Here is a 17,192-nt window from a genome sequence, read left to right as displayed (position 1 = left end):
TAATCTGTCGATTAAAATTTTAGGAAAATATTTGGTAACTTAAAATTTTGTGGCTTAAATGACTCAAATCTGTCAAAACAACGTCGTTTTACACTCAAAATCTGTCAAAACGGCATCGTTTTGAGTGATTTGAGCCATTTGAGCCACAAAATTTTAAGCTACCTAACATTGTTGAAAAATTTTATATTTTATCTACTATTATCCTCATTTATTTTAATCCCAAACTTTATGTTAATATTCAATTATGGAAAAAAAAAAAAAGAAAGATAATTAGGGGCTTTTGGCCTACCAGATATAATATTGAAAAATTATTCAATGTTTCCGGAGTATCGCGTATTTTTACTCTTTAACTAATTATCATTTAACATGTACTTTATGTTCCCCAATCACTTAATACAATAACTCACCTAACTACCTTCTCCACTAATCACAATGCTATGTGTTAGGTTTTTATTCTTGGCAATCCCGTTTGACAAAACTCATTTCAGTTGTAATTGTATTCGATCTTTTATTTCAGTTAGGTTATGAGTTTTAGATGCGAATTCAACCCGAATTGTGCCTATGCAGAGGAGTTTGTGATCTTAATCTATCATATTTGTCACTTCGCTGACTATGTCAGGGATCAAACTACCCGATCAGCTCGCTGGGGTTCAAGGGCAGTACCCCTTAGCGGGTCCAGGGTAGCGCCCAGGTAGGATCAAGGGGTAGCGCCCCCAAAGTAAAAGGCAAAATTGCAATCAAAGTTGTTTGTCCGCTCGAGCGAAGATCGCGACTTTTCAAAAGTTTCACTCGCCTGCAAAAGTACTGTGAGTTGTTTTTTCCCGCTCGAGTAGATATCGCGGATTTGTTTTTCTCTAAATATGTGTTTCAGTTCGACTTTAGGGTACGACTTCCAGATCTTCTTATTGGATATTAGGGTTTATATCTGCAATTTCTTTGCTAGTTTCTTTGATATTTGTTTGAGTTTAAATCTGGTTTGAAAAGTATTTATCAAAGAATTATTTGTTTCGTTTAATACAAAAGAGAGTGTTGTTCTTCGGTGAATTCTGTGAAATTCGAGCTTGAAACTTTGGTAAATTCCAAAGTGGCTTATAGTCGTGATTCGACATCGGTGTTGTAGATTCAACGTTGGGCAAGATAATTCCGATGTGAAAACGGGGTTGGAAGAAGCACAAAGGGGTCGGTTCGATTCGGTGTCGATTCGCTAGGTAATTGAGAGTACACTTGTGTGATTCCCTTTATGTCTTCTTAGTGGATTGTTTTGTGACTTTTGCCCGTGATTTTTTTATCACAATTAGAGGCACTCCAATTGTGGTTTTTTCACGTTAAATTGTTGTGTTGATTTGTCTTTGATTGTTTGATTGAGATTGCTATTTACTCGTTAAAATTGATACATAATCATAAATCAATATTTAGAGGGATTTCTAGATTTTTCACTATAAAGTATCAAGTGTCTATACGCCGAAATTACTGAATAATTACCCTATAATACCTATCTATATTATAAGATTGTAAGTTTGACTCTTATGAACAAGAGTTTGATGCTTATGGTGTTTTTCTTATTATGGGAATTGTATGTAATAGTTATTTATTTGTTCTTTAAATTTGAGTTTATTGATTGTTAGTTTTCTAGTTTTTTCTTTTCTTTTTTGTTAATGTATACATTATTTATGGAAAAAAAATTAAATTAATCGATAAACATAATTGTCATGTGTGGATGACATTTATGTGCAAAAAATAGATCATAAACACAATTTTAAAATAAATTATTTATTTTTTTCCAAATAAGAGGATGTTTGAGATAATCTAAATATATATATTTTTTAACTTTTTATGAAAAGATATATAAAAAAAAAAATAGAGAAATGATGTGCTAAAAAAAATATATACTTTTATAAGTGATGCCAAATATTAGCTAAATCTGATAAAATATGAATATATGGCTATATTTGGCATGTGGTTTTGGGACTATTGTAGCCACAAAAAGACAAAATAGGTTTGTTTGCACCACATTTTATTTTTTTATCGATTGTAACCTATTAATTATGGCCAAGTTCGATTATGGTCTGTCAATAAAAATCATAAACTATTTTCAAAGAATAACCTTAGTTGCATTTATTTTTAGTATTATTATTTCTGTAGACAGACATGCTAACGTGGCATAACAGATGTGTTTAGAACGTGACATGATGACATGTTAAATGAAGGGTCAAAAAGTTAGCAATTGCAATAATTTGAAAGTTAGATGCTGAGATCAAGGAACCAATATCAAATTAAATACCAAATCTGCAAAATGGTTCCTATCAAACATGGGATATGAATAATATTGAGAAAATTATGAACTTGTTGAGGAAATCGTGAACTTAGGTTATTTCTTTCTCTCATGTGGCCAAACCTATAAATAGGCCAAAAGAGATACAAAGAAAAATGAATAATTAACCATTAAGCACACTCGTGCAAAGTCATTTAGAAGTAGTTCTAAACTAGCCATTTTTGGTGTAGATTAAACAAGTAACTTTTCTACCCCCGTTTCTCTTATTTCTATCGATTGTTGTATTTATTCAATTTTTTGTTTTTGTTTAGGTTTTTGTAACCATTGACAAGTGCCAATTTATTCGAATTAATATATATTCTAATTTGTTCAATTTCTTCTTTACTTAATTACCTCTAGGGAAGTCCTTAATTTGTTTAAGGTATAGAACTCAACCACAAAATCTGATCTTTTTGTGTTTATTAAAATTCTTTTAAGCTTCTCGATCAATCATTGTCGATTGGGCCTAAATCGAATTTTTACTAAGCCTCCATTTGGCAAGTTGGTTTATGGGTTTTTTTGACTATTTTAGCTACAAAAGACAAAATAGGCTATTTTAGCCACAACAAACAAAATATCACATCCAATCCATAATCATTACACTATTTTCTCACAAAAAAAGTCAAAAAAGCTAAAAAGTCCTTCCCAAACCAAGCTTTTTAACCCAGGCTAAAAAAGTCAAAAAATCAACCCACTTCCCAAACGAAGCCTAACAAAACTAAAACGTTAATAAGACAAAATGTCACATCTAAATTGTAATTATTTCTTTTCTCTCTCATAAAACTTTAAAAAACAAAAAAATTCATTCTAAATGAGATCTTTAACCCTAAATTAAAAAATTAAAAAAATTAAAAAATTAAAAAAACTAGTAAACCACAACTTAAACAAAGGTTATATCATTAAATTAATTTAACTTTTTACAAGTAATTTATACGCATGATTAAACAAAATAAAATATCCAATGCTCATTGGTTTTTGAAAATAAGAACATCAGGACGACAGAAACGACAAGCCACGTGGAAAGGTGTATGTACAACCAGCAAAATTTCAAGGAGAGCTTGTACCAAAAATATAAAATAAAAATAAAAACCAAACCAAACAAAACAAAATAAAACAAAACAAAAAAATCAAGGAAGCGTTTGGATGGGTACGGTCTGATTTGATATTATTCAGCTTTTTTTTTATTTTTTCATGCTCAATATAAAATCTCCTTATTTTCACAAAGGATCCAACAGAGGTCATGTTGAGATTAAGATTGGACCTATTTAGTCCAGTTAATGGGTTCATTTGTGAGTCTTATTTTGATAATTCGAATCGTTAATGTGTAGAACTCGTCAATTATTATATTCCTTTAAAAAATCACGTTGATCGGATATCGATAACTATTTGATCGGATTAGATTTGTATTAAACAAAATGAACGGTGAAACAAAAAACAGTTGACAGACTTTTGATATGATCAAATAGCTATCAATATCTGATCAAAGTAATTTCTTATATGGATATAATACTCAACGAATTTTACATATTATACGATTCGAATTATCAAAACGAGTTCAAAAAATAAACCCATAAATCAGACTAAAAAAGCCTAATCTTGACCTCAACATAAGACTAACTGGACGCTTTCACAAATCATATCCAACCATGCTCACTGCCACCAAATAAGTTGAGAAGGGACTAAGGGTTAGTTTGAAAATATATTATTTTAATAATTTTTTTTAACTAAAATAATCAAATCAAATCAAATCAAACCAAATAAAATCTTAACTCCCATTAGGACTTAAAGGTAATGAAATTTTTTATTTTTGTATAAAAAAATATTATTTTATCTTCTAAATTATTGCATGTTTTTTAATTTGCTATCTAAATTTCACATTATTTTAATCTAACCCCTAAACTTTTTTAAACTGATCAATTTACCCCCACCGTATATTTTTGTTTATAATCAAATGAAACTTGTTAATGTGACACTAAACTTCTTTTAGAATTTTATTTTACCATCAAACTATACTTTAAAAATCAATTAGTCCCCAAATATAAAAAAATATTAAATTTAAATATTTAATAAATAATTTTTTTTATCTCAATATTGAAAAATTTATTAGAAAATCCTCTTTTAAATACCTATATTCCAATTAGTACATAACATATTCTTGTATTTCAATAAATTCTGTTATTTAGACATTTGATCCACTGAATTATAATTCTCATATTTTAGATATTTTATGAATAATTTTACCTTTATAAATATTTTTTGAGTGCTTAATAATTCAGTGATATGAAAGTTCATATTTTACAGTGTGAATGTTCACATCACGAAAATGTTAATATTTTTAGAAATATTTTGATAACTATGTCACCTAAAAGATTTATTGAAATATAAAAAAATAATTTAGATTTAGTGGAACATAAGTAGGTGTAGAGGAATTTATGAATAAATGCCCATTTGATTTACGATTTTAAGAATTTTATATAACAATAAATATGATATGTATTTGTTTAAGTTAGTAAACGAATTAATAATAATTAGTTTCGTTAAATTGGTTAAAGTTTGTCAATTTTACAATGTTGGTTAGAGTTCAAGCCGTATAAGAAACATTTTATATTTTAATGTGTTTATATAAAAATACAAAAAATAATAAACAAATATGTTATGGACTGGTTTGAATGGTTTCACCATTTTCAGAACCACAATCAAAACCGTAACTAAAAAAACTAAGCCAAACTGGCGATTTCGATCGGATTGGATCGATTTACTGGTTCTAATTTTTTTTTTTTTTTGAACACCCTTACGTGCCAGTATCAATATTCGTACTCGTACTTATGCTTGATAGGTTTTAAATTATTTTGAGTCGATCCTGAAAAAACTAGTTGAGCCAAAAATTTCTTAGCTACTCTATGTGTGTGCACACGCAATTATAACTAATTTATTTCCCAAATTAATTTCAATAGAATTAATCGACTAATAGTAATTTTGAAATTGAGTAGGTAAAAAAAATTAAAAATTTAGTTACTGTCTAAAGAATACTCAATAGCACTAATATTCAAATTTTTTATTTAAAATTTAATTTTTTTTTTGATTTCTGAGATAAAAAATTATTAATTAAATATTTATTATTTTTTATATTTTGAGGGCTAATTGATTTTTAAGGTATAATTTAAGGGGGTAAAATGAACTTCCAAATGAAATTTGAAGTCACATCAGCATCGTTTGATTGTAGACGAAAATAGCTGGCAGGATAAATTGATCAAATTTTAAAAAGTTTAGGGGTAAATTAAAATAATACGAAATCTGGGTGCCAAATTAAAAAATGGATAATAATTTGAAGGGTAAAATGATATTTCCTCATTTTTTTTTTATAATTCTTTATTGTTATTCATACTTAAAAATTAGATACCCTTTCTAGACTAAATAATATGACATTCTATTAAAATATTTAAATCAGCTCCCTCTTTCATTTATACTGTAATCATCAACCAATTAACTTGTTTAAACATCATTAAGTCTAAAGTGAATTTATATTTTAGATTGGAGGGTGTTGTTTGGGTCCATGAGGCCCACCACAAGCCCCGTTTCGATGATCCGAATCGTTCATTTTTTCGAGTACTTCGTTTATTTCATCCAGACAAAAAATTAGGTCGATCCGATAACTGTAACTTATTCAATTTATTGTGTTTGTTACTTAAAAATGTATTATTTATTTTTAAAAATATAATTGTTATCTATTTTTTTAGTAAAAAATTGAACAAGTTATAATTATCGGATCAACTTAATTTTTTATAAATGAAATACATAAGGTATCCAACAAAATAAACATTTCAAATCATTAAAACGGGACTCGTGGTGAGCCTTACAGACCTAAACAACACCTTCCAATTTAAAATCTAAACTGAGAAAATCTTCTTTTTTTTAAAAAAAAAGTAAGAATAAATAAACGAAAACATGACAGTGGGCCGTGGTAATCCTAGTCACGCTTGTGTGGACGGAATTAATGGGCAATTGAGAGGGAGATTTATAATCTGGTTTTGAGCCATGGAGGAAGTCGGACTGGATAAGGCCGAGCACGTTTGGGCCGAGCTAATTTGGGCCTATTCCGAGTGGGTTTCACTCGGTAGTGGCTCAGGCCCCCTGTTTCGGCCGAGCTAACTGGGGCTTCCCTGGAGTTGATCTTGCTCGGTTGAGGCTCAGGCCCGAGGTCTAGGTTCCATGTTTAGACCGAGCTTACTTGGCCGAGATGACCGCCTGCCAACTCGGGTTCCATGGGTCGCACGCGTAGCTTGGCGAGAAATGTCTTCTGTTCACCGGCCGACCTGTCTTGAGCTCGGCTCTGCCGGAATGCTACCAAGCTCGGCCGTTATGGGGCTCGGCGAGTGGAGCACTCAGGCACGTTATGCAGCACGGTCGTGGAAGGCAGAGGTAATGCCGCTGGGCTACCGAGTTCCTGCTAATGTTGTCTGATGGTTTGGTTAAGTGGTGTTCGCTGGATTTGTGCTGACAGATGGGAGAGCAACTCCACGTGTCGAGAGACTAATGGGTGCAGAGTTGAGAGCAGAAAGTATATAAGCATGACTGCGCCCCCCATGCTAGGCATGGAACATCATTTGGTGAGAAACACTCATTGTGATATATCTCTCTCTTCCTCTCTCTCTCCCTGAGTGTGTGTGCTAACTTGACCGTCGGAGGGGTTTTTCGGCCACACACCGCCAGGTAGCTCACCGCTGTTGTGCTCGCAGGTCGATCGGATAGACAAGGAGCTTGGACGAAAGGAGTACAGACTCCGCGGAATATTTGCTCCCCGTACAATTGGTGGCGTCTGTGGGAAGCTTGATAGACAAAACCCTGTCTTCCAAGCTCATCTGAGCGCCTTCCATGGCGAACAACGACGAAATACTATTGTCCGCCATCAACAGTGTTACACCAGAGTCAGCCAGACGGAGAGACGGACTCCCCGCCGTTCCAAACATGGCGGACCTGGAGACTTCCCCAGGTGGGCATTCAAGAGATGTGCGTGATAAGGGCACTAGAAGTTTTGGTCACTCGCAGAGCCTAGACGGACACCGGCGGCGAAGAGAATCGCACGCTAGACGTCTGGAGCACAAGTTAAGGGACCAAGATGCCGTCATCCGGAGAATGGCGGCGGAGATGGAAGCTCTCAAATGGCATGTCAAAGGGAAGGGTGTTGCTGGAGTGGGAGACCACAGTGAGCGCACCCAACCACGCCGTTCAAGCAGTCAGAGCCAGCGGCACACTCCCTCCCTTTCTATCACCAGAAGTTATAGGGTTGGAGATTCCAACGCGCCTGTAGAGAAGTCTAGCGCGCAAGATAGTACCTATCAACCCTCACGTCCGGCAACGACGCCAAGATATTCCTACTCCGCTCACTCAGAGGACTTGCGGGTAGTCTTGAAGGAGCGGGCTCGCCGGCGAGAGACTCAAAGGGTGCTGGCACTCCAACGGCTATCTTACCGGGGTCACGCCAGTGAAGAGGTCATAATGCCCCCACTCCGCCCAGCCATGCCTTTCTTTCTAGACACAAATTTGACGAGGCTGAACGCCACCCCCTTCTCCCTTGAGATAGAAACCACACTGCTCCCCGCGGGCTTTCCCTAGCCCAAGTTTGCGCTTTACGACGGAAAGACCGATCCATACATGCATGTAAGCCACTTCCGGCAGGTCATGGCCGGACATAGGCGCAATGACGCTCTTATGTGCCTTATCTTCCCGTCGAGTTTGGGCGAGCTGGGCTTGAAATGGTTTGAGAGGCTGCCGGAGGGAAGCATCGAAAGGTGGCAACAGTTGGCAGAAACCTTTGTGACTCATTTCAAGACCAACACTAAAACGCCAAAGGAAGTGGACCAGCTTCTCAGTGTCAAAATTGAGTCGAGCAACACACTCAAGGCAAAAAACTCCAAATACTGGGAAACCTTCAATGAGATTTTAGATTGCCCGATCAACTTGGCAATCACCCAATACAAGCGTGGTCTCCCGGTCGGACATAGGCTGCGGAACTCGCTTACCATAAACCAACCGACATCCATGGGCCAACTAATACAATGCATCAATGAGCACATCCGAGTAGAGGATAATGCGGCGGCGTCCGCCGCGAAGACAACTCCGATGGTAACAGACAAGAGGTCGGCTGGCAAGGTACAGGCGGTCGGACAGGAGACTAACTGTCCAAATGATCGCGTCGAGGAATTTGACCGTGGGTCAAACCATCGAAACCGGGGAAGGGGTCGTCGGAATGACCGGGCTGAATACCCCCGCGATGACGTAGCTGATTCTAATAGAAGGTTGAAAGCTCGGACGGGCATCACCACGGTCTTTAAGATTCCAATCTATCGCATACTTAGTGAAATCCGTGACGAGGAATACGTCAAGTTTCCTGCTAAGTTAGGCGACGCGCAAAAGGGCTTTAATCCGCGGTACCGCTGCACATATCACCGGGAGCGAGGACACCAGACAAAGGACTGTTTGCCTCTGAAGCAACACTTGGAAGAGTTAGTCGCAGCCGGACACTTAGATCTTTACATTTATGGGGGTGTTAAGGCCGCACATCCCGCCCCGGCTAATCCGCACGGACCAGATGACTTGGAGGCCCCCCTCAAGGAGTGGTTAATGTGATCCACGGCATAGTGGAGCCGGCACGTGTATGCGACCTCCGAGGTATGATAAAAAAGGCAGAACACAAGAGGGACGTTTTGTCAATCCAGCCCGCGATCAAAAGGGGGAAGACCGAGGAAAAAGACGTGATTAGTTTCTCCACAAGAAACCTAGATCGCATTCAAACCCCACACAACGATGCCCTAGTGGTCACCCTTCGCGTCAAAGAGTTTGATGTCAAGCGCATCTTGATTGACCAGGGAAGCTCCGTTGAAATTATGTACTACGACGCGTTCAAACAACTCAAACTCCGAGATACAGACTTGGCTCCGGTAACTTTGCCACTGGTAGGTTTCAACTCGCAACCGGAGTGGCCTTTGGGAAAAATAATTTTACTGGTCAAAGCCGGATCCGTGGTCAAGCAGGTGGAGTTCTGGGTATTGCAGGTGCAGTCTACATAGAATCTGATCCGCGGTAGGGGCTGGCTTCACGCTATGCAGGCAGTAACGTCGACCTACCACCAGGTTATGAGATTCCCCTCGGCTATGGGGGAAATTGAGGAAATTTGGGGCGATCAAGTCATGTCGAAACAATGCTTCGTAGCAGTGAACAGGAGCTGAGCTGCCAAAGGCTTCGTGCAAATGATTGAAGGCCCAGAAGACCAGAGTGTCCTTGATGACGTGGGCACCAGGGCCGAAGACAAAGTTGTTGAAGAATTGGTAAAAGTACGGATCGACACAAAAAGTCCAAACAAGTTCTTTTTGCTCGAATCAAGCCTGACCGCTTAAGAAATGACCGAGATGGTAGAGTTCTTGATGGCAAATATTGAAGTCTTCGCATGGTCGCTCTACGACATGCCTGGCATTGATCCAAGTTTTATTTGCCACCAACGCAATGTTTTCCCTGATGCACGGCCAGTCATTCAGAGAACAAGGAGATCGGCTCTTCATCATGCCAAGGTAGTCGCGGAGGAGGTAAGAAACTTGCTTGAAGCACGGGCTATTCAGGAAGTGTACTACCCTTGGTGGATTTCAAACACGGTCGTAGTACCCAAGAAGAATGGAAAGTGGCGAGTTTGCGTCGACTACAAGACCGTCAATCGAGCTTGCCCTAAAGACAGCTTTTCTCTGCCCAGAATAGACCAGCTGGTGGATTTAACGGCCGGACATAAAAGACTCAGTTTCTTGGATGCCTACCGCGGTTATCATCAGATTGCCATGCATGGCCCCGACTGTGAGATAACCTCTTTCACCACTCCAAGGGGACTCTTCTGCTATCGAGTCATGCATTTTGATTTAAGAACACCGGGGCAACTTTCCAAAGGATGGTGACCAGAATGTTCGCCCCTCTGCTAGGCCGGACGATGGAAGCTTACATCGATGACATGGTGGTCAAAAGCAGGCATCAGGCAGACCACTTGTCCGACATAACCGAGATGTTCGCCATTCTCAAACAGCACAAGCTACGCCTAAATGCGTCCAAGTGTGCCTTCGGCGTGGGATCCGAGAAATTCCTAGGTTTCCTAGTCACAAACCGAGGCATCGAGGCAGACCCCACACAAATCAAAGCCATACAAGAATTAAAGCAGCCCAACTCGGCGAAGGACGTGCAGCATCTGGCCGGAATGGCCGCCGTACTTAATCAATTCATAAACCGGTCATCAGATCACTGCCGTCCTTTCTTTCAAGCCCTGAAATCCAAGTTTCGTGGGCCGAGCTAAAGGCATATCTGTCTTCTGCTCCATTATTGGTGACACCAAAGCCCGGCGAAGAACTCTACCTTTATCTTGTCGTTTCTCAGCATGCAGTTAGCGTAGTGTTTGTCCGGTCAGAAGGAATCCAGCATTTCCCCATCTTCTACGAAAGCAAAACCTTGCTACCGGCAGAGTCGAGATACTTGCCGCTAGAAAAACTTTCCTTGGCGTTGATGATGGCCTCCAGGAAATTGGCGCACTATTTTCATGCTCACACAATCATCGTTTTGACTGAGTTCCCACTCAAATCTTTGTTTGAGCGGGAAAATTTCTCTAATCGAATCCTCAAGTGGGCGGTCGAATTGGGACAATTCGACGTCAAGTTCCAATCCCGAACTGCCATAAAAGCACAGACATTGGCCGATTTCGTTGTTGAATTCTCACCTGGAATTCATCCAGTATGCCTGGTGGATCTTGCCACGACAGCCGAGGAGGTGAATGCAGGCTCGCCAGAAATTGCACAGCAGGGCGATGTTGGCGACGCAGAACTTGCGCGCCCCATCATAAAACCTCCAGTCGGCATAGTACTGCAGCCTGGCAATGCGACGTCGGACTTGGGCATAGCAGTTCAACCTGTTGGGTTCGGTGCTGTACGTCGAGGGGAGATGAAGAACAGCCAAGCGACCGTGATCCCATCGACCTTCAAACCTCCCAGGACCCCTCAGAGTATTGGAAGCTCTTTGTCGGTGAAATGTGGAAACTTTTTGTAGATGGAGCCTCAAATCGTCACGACGCCGAGGTGGGCATAGTTTTGATCTCCCCAGATGGTCTGACCATCGAACACTCTATCATACTCGGATTCCCTGCGTCAAACAATGAGGCTGAGTACGAGGCGCTGCTGGCCGGACTTAAGAGCGCGCTCCAGTTATGCGCATCCGAGCTGATGGTTTACAGCGATTCCCAACTTGTTGTCAACCAAGTGTCTAGGGTCTATGAAGCTAAAGATGACAGAATGGAAAAGTACCAAGCTCTGGTAAGAGACCACATCAAGCGATTCCAAGCGATAAGGGTCCAACAAATTAGACGGGAAGAAAACGGCCGTGCGGATGAGTTAGCCAGACTGGCTTCCATGGTCGACAGAACATCTCTCAGTCCTCTTCTGATTGAGTTTCTTCCAAGGCCTAGTATTGAGGAACCCGAGCAGACAGAAGTACTCTGCACCGAGCTTGGCCCTTTTTGGATGGACCCTATTATCCTCTTCCTAAAAGAGCGGACCCTTCCGGCCGATAAAAAGGAAGCGCATAAAGTCTGGGTAAAGTCAAAACAGTTTTGGCTCTCTCCATCTGGCGCTTTATACAAGAAGTCTTTCACCGGTCCTTACCTCAAGTGTGTACACCCAAACAGCGTAGAAGCTTTCCTGTACGAGATTCATGAAGGCATATGCGGCAGTCACATCGGGGGAAGATCTTTGGTCTACCGTGCTATCTTGCAAGGATATTGGTGGCCGTGCATGCAAGCGGACGCTTAGAAATATGTTCGCAAATGTAAGAAGCGCCAGAAGTTCGCCTACCAAATTCACCAGCCGGCCAGAGAACTTCTTCCCCTCACAAGCCCTTGGCCTTTTGTGATGTGGGGGCTGGACATAGTGGGACCACTCCCAACGGCACCAGGCAACCGAAAGTTCTTCATCGCGGCTATAGACTACTTCACCAAATGGGTTGAAGCTGAGCCCTTAGCAACTATCAAGGTGAAAGACGTCAAACGGTTTGTCTGGCAGAATGTGGTAACGCGGTTTGGCGTCCCAAGATTCTGATTTCTGATAATGGCACCCAATTTGATGGGCACTTATTCAGAGGATTTTGTGAGGAATTAAAAATTGAATTCTACAACTCCACCTTGGCTTACCTGCAGCCTAACGGCCAAGCCGAAGTATCAAACAAGACCATTCTTGATGGGTTGAAGAAAAGACTTAAGAAAGCCAAAGGAAAATGGGTCGAGGAACTCCCAAGTGTCCTTTGGGCATATCGAACGACCCCGAGGTGATCTACCGGGGAAACTACTTTTGCCCTGGCATACGGCATGGAGGCGGTTATCCCATTGGAAATCGGTATGCCCACCATCCGCAATGAAAATTTTGAGCCCGAGTTGAATTCTGAAGCAGTCCCCCTGGAATTGGACCTAGCTGAAGAGCGCCGAGAAAAAGCTTTGATTCACGTGGCCGCATACCAACAAGAATTGTCCAAGAAATACAACAAAACCGTGCACCCCAGACCGTTCAAAGTGGGCAACTGAGTTCTAAGGAAGGTTATGGACAACACACTGGTGCCGAGCGAAGGCAAGCTAGGGGCAAATTGGGAAGGGCCTTACAAGATAACCGGTCTGGCGGGCAAGGGGGCAAACCACTTGGACGATTTGGAAAGAAAGGGCAAACCCCGGCCATGGTACGCGGCTAACCTCAAACTATACTATTTTTAGTTTTCATAGTTTTTATGTGATTCTTTTGAGGAAGGACTTATTTGCCTTACACTTCTGAATGTAATACTCTTTTTGTCAATATTATAGAAGTGACTTATCTTCGCTGAAGCATTCTGTTGTTTTCAATGCTTACTTTGAGGTGTTAACCGAAATGTTTTATTCCGGTTGAACGTGTTGATGATTTACTCAACTTTGAGATCCCAACTGAGATGTTTTACTCCGGTTAAATGAGTTGATGATTTGCTCAACTCTGTGATTTCAATCGAGATGTTTTACTCCGGTTAAATGAGTTGATGATTTGCTCAACTTTGTGATTTCAACCGAGATGTTTTACTCCGGTTAAATGAGTTGATGATTTGTTCAACTCTGTGATTTCAACCGAGATGTTTTACTCCGATTAAATGAGTTGATGGTTTACTCAACTGTGATTTTAACCGAGATATTTTACTTCGGTTAAATGAGTTGATGGTTTACTCAACTATGGTTTCAACCGAGATAGTTTACCTAAAGGTTTTTGCCGAGATGATGAAACACAGTGCAACATACAGTACAACAGTTAACAAAATCAGAACTTTTCATTGATGTGAAACAGAATTACATACGGTGGGACTGGCAGCTCGGTTACGTTCTTAAAAACAAAAAAGAAAAAGAAAACTAAACTAAGGGAGATAGGTCAGCGAAGTCATCCCCAGTTGCAGTTGCCTCTAGGTCGACCGTGGTTGTGGTTTCTTGGACGCCGATCTCAACTTGGCCGGCCTGTTTTGGGCGGTTATCTCTCTCGGCATTTTTCTCAGCTTCCTCCGTGCCTTCTTCCTCGGCCTCAGCCTACAATGCGCTGAAGACATCGTTGGCGTATGGCACCATGTACGTCGACAGGAAGGCAGCTGGGGGAGAGGCAAACACGTCGGTTCCAAATCCTTGGCCGAACTGTTCGTAAGCAGCCTTCCAGCCGGCCTTGAAGAAAATGTCCTGGTTGGCATGAACTTGCTTGGTGTAGTTTTCCTCGGCCTCCTTGAAACCTTCGTTGTTCGCCTCATCCAGCTCATCCTTCCTTGCTTGTTTCAACGCTTCCAGCTCGGCCCGGAGAGCATCTCTTTCTTGCTCGGAGGCTCTAAGTTGGCCGAGCAATTTGGAGTTGTCTGAGTTCGCAATCTCCAAAGAAGCTTTCGACCGCCCCAGCTCGATCTGAAGGTGCTCAACTTGGCTGGCAGCGTCCGTCACCTTCTGCCAGAGTCTATGAATCCGCTCCATCACCAGATGTTGTTTCTGGATGGCCTACAAGAAGAGAGTTTGATTAGAGAAAGGAAGCCGAGCAAACACTTGGAAAATTTTGAATAAAGCATGCGAAATTCTTACCCGGGTCATAGACTTGACCGAGGACTTCACGAGCCGGCTGTCCGGCACGTGGTCGCTGCCGGTCACATCGCTCGGCAGAAGTAGGGCTTTGGTTAGATCGAAGGTGAGGAGGTGCCCTTTGTCCCCTTTGACCGAAGCATTGGCCGGGATCTCTTTTCCCCGGTGCTTCAGTTGGGGCTTCCATGGAGGTGTTGGGTCAGTTGTGATCGCTGGTTGCTCGGTGTTCAGCTCCGTTACGAGCTCGACTGAGGGATCGACGGTGCGAGGCCTTTTACCAGCGCGACGACTTTCCTTGCTTGTCTGCACCGCGGCGGTTGACGCCAACGCGACCACGGTCCCACTTGATTAATCGGTGACGACTGTGCGGGAGGGGATGCTTGGTAGCTCGGTGGATGTGGCGGTGATTATATTTTTGATGCGGCTTCGTTTCGCCATCTCCTCTGCTTCGGTCAACCGGATAAGGGACATGTCCGGTAGTGTTGGATCAGGAGGTGGGGACGGCGCTCGAAGGAAGTCTGTCACTCTACTTCAGCGGGGAGTGGAGTATCTGTAGGTCGAAACGTAACTGAGAAGTTCGTGGCAATCCCAGTTACTGTACCGAAGCACGGTTCTGATGGCTGATTCGTTAGGGTTGTAATAGTGGGCTTGCAAAGCTTCAATGGCTGCAAAGAGCAGTTAGCACGACTTACATGTTGAACTGAAGTTCTTGCTGATATACCAGCCCGGCACGTCGGCTGTTTTATAATTACCAGACACCCAAAAAAAGTCATCGTCGTGCATGTCTTTATCTGGGGTACCGGTTACTATCTTCTCCTTGCTCGGTCTGATTTTTAAATAGTAGTTGAGACCATCGCTGGTATGCCCTAGGGTGTACTGGCGACGTATCTCGGCTAGTTCTAAGCTCAGGCCTAGCCGATTGTTCAGCTCGGCTATCCCGTTAATTATCCTATAAGTGTTGGTTGAAACTTGGGTTGGTGCTAGCCCAGTGCGCCTCAGGAACTCGCACATTAAAGGGTTGACCAGGAAGCAAAGGCCGCCTTCGATAATGGAAAGCACGGTAAAAGGGCACTGGTCTAGTCTGTCCCAAGGGGTTGTGTCCTCGGCACCGAGCTCTAGATGTACGTCGGCGGGGACACCGTATTCTTCCCAAAACGCGGCTAGTGCGACCGGCATGCCAATCAGGAAGCGGTAGCGCCCCATGTGTAGCAGGCTGGTTTTAGCACGGCTGTGTTGGTTTGGCAAATTTCTCAGTTGATGGCTGCTCGGCCTTAGAGAGCCTCAGTATTGGTGCGTAGTCCCCTTGGACTCTGCAGTAAAAGGAAGTTTAAGTGTAAGCGGGAGCGCAGGAGCGCAAAATGAGCTTGACTTTAGCTCGGTCAGATGGAATGCCTAACCATCTCGGTCACAAGGGTAAACCCAGAAGCTCGATCGCTCAAGCGGGCCGGATTTTAGCCCGGTCGAGCGGTCCAGCACTTTGTTACCTCGGTTCATACGCGAGTTTTGCAAACCTACAACTTGCTCGGTGTTGGTGTTTTTTGGGATCAAACGAAGACCAGGAGCCCGGTCCGCCCCAGATCCTCGTGTGTTCATTACTGAGGTTGAAGAACAATAAAGAGAGCAGGGGCAAAGGAGGGTTTTGGGAGGTTATATCCTAAAACCAATGGTTTTTCGTGCCCAAAAATGTGAAATCTCAAATGAAAAAGCAATAAAGGGGTTCGAAGAACTTACCAGAATGGGGCAGAAGTCGAGTTTTCAAGCACGAACGCGGTAGAAAACAAGAATGGAGCTTGAAAAAGCAATGGAGGGCACTACAAGTCGTCTGGAATAAAAGAGAGACAGTAGGAAGAAAATGAAGAGGGATGTGACGTGTTTATAGGAGAAAAGAACCGCCTAAATTTGAATCTGAAGAGACGGCTAGGTTAGCTACTCAAGGCCAATAAATGATCGACGCGTGTCCCCATTGACAGTGACGTCAGTATTGAAGAGACAAGAAGGCGAGTTGAGACGTCAACCGAGCAAATCAAGAACCGAGCTTAGGGATTAGCGCTGTTAACATTTTTCGAACTAAAAACCAAGGAAGAATCTACCCCGATCGGATCAGATAATCCCAGTCACGCTTGTACGAACGGAATTACGGGACAATTGAGAGGGAGATTTATAATCTGGCTTTAGGCCGTGGAGGAAGTCGGACTAGATAGGGCCGAGCACGTTTGGGCCGAGCTAATTTGGGCCTGTTCCGAGTGGGTTTCCCTCGGTCGTGGCTCGGGCCCTCTGTTTAGGCCGAGCTAACTGGGGCTTCCCTGGAGTTGATCTTGTTTGGTCGAGGCCCAGGCCCGAGGTCCAGGTCCCATGTTTGGAACGAGCTTACTTGGCCGAGATGACCGCCTGCCAACCTGGGTTCCATGGGTCGCACGCGTAGCTCGGCGGGAAATGTCTTCTATTCACCGGCCGACTTGTCTTGAGCTCGGCTCTGCCGAAATGCTATCGAGCTCGGTCGTTATGGGGCTCGGCGAGTGGAGCACTCAAGCACGTTACGCAGCACGGTCGTGGAAGGCCGAGGTAATGTTGTCGGGCTGCAGAGTTCCCGCTAATGTTGTCTGACGGTTTGGTTAGGTGGTGTTCGCTGGATTTGTGCTGACAGATGGGAGAACAACTCCACGTGTCGAGAGACTAATGGGTGCAGAGTTGAGCGTAGAAAGTATATAAGCATGACTGCGCCTCCCATGCTAGGCATGGAACATCATTTGATGA

At 42.4% G+C, this 17,192-nt stretch overlaps 1 protein-coding gene across 1 annotated transcript; it reads left to right on the top strand.

The window, feature by feature from the left end:
- The first annotated feature begins 11,553 nt into the window (after nt 1-11,553).
- On the top strand, nt 11,554-13,178 carry LOC145822217 (uncharacterized). The gene is made up of 2 exons (XM_082918825.1): nt 11,554-11,922; nt 13,173-13,178. Exons 1-2 carry the CDS (start codon nt 11,554-11,556, stop codon nt 13,176-13,178), a joined length of 375 nt encoding a protein of 124 aa, XP_082774951.1.
- Nucleotides 13,179-17,192: the final 4,014 nt, after the last annotated feature.

The sequence above is a fragment of the Camellia sinensis genome, chromosome 3, assembly GCF_055761805.1.
Source record: "Camellia sinensis isolate YWXY chromosome 3, ASM5576180v1, whole genome shotgun sequence".
Lineage (NCBI taxonomy): Eukaryota > Viridiplantae > Streptophyta > Magnoliopsida > Ericales > Theaceae > Camellia > Camellia sinensis.
This window is presented reverse-complemented; position numbering and strand designations above follow the sequence as displayed.